This window comes from Panicum virgatum, chromosome 7N (genome assembly GCF_016808335.1).
Source record: "Panicum virgatum strain AP13 chromosome 7N, P.virgatum_v5, whole genome shotgun sequence".
In the NCBI taxonomy this organism is placed as follows: domain Eukaryota; kingdom Viridiplantae; phylum Streptophyta; class Magnoliopsida; order Poales; family Poaceae; genus Panicum; species Panicum virgatum.
The window spans coordinates 20749674-20752611 of record NC_053151.1 but is presented as its reverse complement, the minus strand read 5'-3'; the positions used below and the strand labels follow the sequence as shown (position 1 = coordinate 20752611).

At 47.2% G+C, this 2938-nt stretch overlaps 1 protein-coding gene across 1 annotated transcript; it reads left to right on the top strand.

The window, feature by feature from the left end:
* Positions 1 to 725: 725 nt before the first annotated feature.
* LOC120680998 lies at positions 726 to 1427 on the top strand. The gene has a single exon (XM_039962559.1). The coding sequence runs from the start codon at positions 726 to 728 to the stop codon at positions 1425 to 1427; it is 702 nt and encodes a 233-aa protein (XP_039818493.1).
* The last annotated feature ends 1511 nt before the right edge of the window (positions 1428 to 2938 follow it).

The following is a 2938-nucleotide window of genomic DNA, read 5'->3' as shown; positions in this document are numbered from 1 at the left end:
TCATAGCAGTAGTTGCTGAAGGACGTCGGACTCCCTTCTCATCCCTTTCTGAGTCCTTCTCTTAGGCCGCCTAAGTAAGCTCCAGGTTGTCGGCATCAAGACGGAAGCTTAGATTAGTTCTAGTGAGGCTAGCTCAGTAGTATAGAAGTGTTTCGGGTATCCTTTCTCGCTCGTTGTCCTCCCAGCTGCTACCTCTCTAAGGTATAGAGTCTCCTGTGTGTCAGCGGACATAGACAGGCTATTTATCATATCCGTTATCTGGCTTACCCCTGCTAAATTAGTCGGTCGATAGATTCAGTAAAAGTTATCACTACAATTTACGATATACTTTACCATAGTGCTTCCCTGAGGATTTTCACGATACCCCGGAATACTCCGTGGTGAAGTGCTACACCTGTGATTCTGTGCGCTTGCAGAATATCTATTCATATTGAGCATAAGAGACACCAACAAGCATTTCTGGCGCCATTGCCGGGGAAGCAATTGGCTAAAGTTATCATATAATTGAGTGATAAACTTTACTGCTTTATCACCGCTAGTTTTAGCGGGCTTACACTTGCTCTCTCTCTAGTTTTATCGATGTAGAGCAGTGCATGACCGGTTTTGATCTACCGTCAAACTTCGATCTGAATCCTCAAAGAATTGGGCGAATTGTGAGACGCCGCGTCGTCCCACCCCAGAAGAAACTCACTTGGAACCCTCATTCATCCATTTCAGCACCACCTATGGCCAAGACTCTTCGTCAGTACTCGGTCCCGTCCAGCAGCCACATCCCTACTGGACTGAACATCGACGAAGGCAATGATGGCTTTGAGCTCAAATCGGGACTGGTGAACTTGGTTCAAGCGACTCCATTCTATGGAAAGGCATCCGAGGATGCCAACTCTCACTTCCAGAACTTCCTGGAAGTGAGTAGTACTATCAACCCCAAAGGTACTACGATGGATAACGTCCGTCTTTGGCTATTCCCATTCTCTTTGCTCGGCAATGCGAAGACGTGGTTCTACACCAACAAAGCAGACTTCACCACTTGGGATGCCTGCTCCAATGCATTCTTGACGAAGTACTTCCTGGTGGGCAAAACCAATGCCCTCCAGAGCAAAATCTCTGGATTTCAGCAGCTTCCGGATGAAGCCATCCCAGAAGCTTGGGAAAGATTCCAGGAATACATGGAAGGGTGGCTGATTATTCAGAGCTTCTTTCATGGCCTGAACAAACCAGGTCAGAACCATATCGATGCAGTATCATGTGGTTCTTTCCTCTTGCTCGACGTCACTGGAGCGAAAGCGCTGGTAGAGAAGATTGCGTCCAACCAGAGTTGGAAAGGAGAAAAGCAGACCCGCAAGGGAATTCATCATATCGACAGTGTCGATATGCTCGCTGCCAAGATGGACCTTCTCATGAAGAAGCTGGAGTCTCTACACTAGGAGGCCAACCAGATTGTTGACTCTTGCATGACATGTGAGACTTGTGGAGAAACTAGACACTCGGGCAACTCTTGCCCGATCACCCAGGAGGAAGCCAACTTCGTTGTAGCAAACAAATCCAACAACTCAGGCTTTCGTCCTCAGCAGGGTTGGAATTTCAAGCCTACCCTCCCCTTCGGTCAACAGCAAGATATGAATTTTAATAACAACTTTCAGCCTACTCTAAAAGACCTAGTGTACGGCCAAAAGCAAATTAATGATAACATTAGTAAGAAATTCCTTGCTAATGACAAGATCTTAGAATCTTTGGCCGAGCAGCTATAGGGCTTAAACTCTGTTATTAAGAATCAGTTGAGCTTCAATAAAATGATAGAAACTCAAGTAGCTCAACTAGCCTTATCTTGTCCTAACAACAACTTGGGAAAACTACCGGGGCAACCAAAAGTTTCCCCGAAGGAAAATGTTAGTGCAGTGACTACGCGGATTGGTAAGTTCATGCAGGAACCACCATATCCTAAAGATGCAGGATCCCGACGGAAAGCCGTAACCGCCAGCAATACCTCTATTGGAGACGAGGATCAGGAGGCCAAGGAGTCTAACACAACTGCTGCCCAGGAGGAAACCGTGGAACCCCATAGAACTTCACGGGAGTATCATGACACTACTGCCTTACCATTTTCGGAACGGATAAGGAAGCCGGTGGCCGATGAGCAATTCGGCAAGTTCATCGAGGTAATAAAGAAGCTATATGTCAACATACCGCTTCTTGACGCTATGCAGATCCCAACCTATGCCATGTGTATCAAGGATATTCTTGGGAATAAGAGAACCTTGCCCACCACCGAGGTCGTGCAAATCATAGAGGAGTGTAGGGCAGCTATACTCGATCCTCTCATGGAGAAGAAGAAGGATCTAGGATGTCCCACAATCACGTGTTCAATCGGGAGCCAACACTTTTCGCACGCTCTTTGCGATCTGGGAGCAAGCGTCAGCGTCATGCCCAAGGTAGTTTATGATAAACTAAGCTATCTTGTGCTTGCCCCTACTGCCATGTGCTTGCAGCTGGCGGACCAATCGGTTCGCTACCCCGCGGGAATTGCAGAGAACATTCCGGTGAAAATCCGGAACTTCTTCATTCCCATTGATTTCGTCGTACTCGACATGGAAGTCGACGCCAAGACCCCTCTCATTTTGGGAAGGCCGTTCTTGAGTACAGCAAATGCACACATTGATGTGGGAGCTGGAGAAATCCAACTCAACATCAATGGGCAAACGGAGAAGTTTGCCTTCAGACCGAAGGTCGAACAATGTTCCCAGGTCAAAACATTCAACCGGAAGAAACCCGAGAAAGAGCAGGAGGAGACATCGACCCCCACAATCGATATCCTTGCCGAGCTCGTAGAATGACTATGACTCGACAAGGAAATCAGGGTGCACAACTACAGGAATGCAAGACGGAGAATCCTACGTAAGAAATTTGAGGAATTGGAAGCGAAAGTAATCAAAACGAA

What these genes read in the sequence shown, in the direction of transcription:
- LOC120680998 (XM_039962559.1), top strand. Translation starts at nt 726, where the DNA reads ATGGCCAAGACTCTTCGTCAGTACTCGGTCCCGTCCAGCAGCCACATC.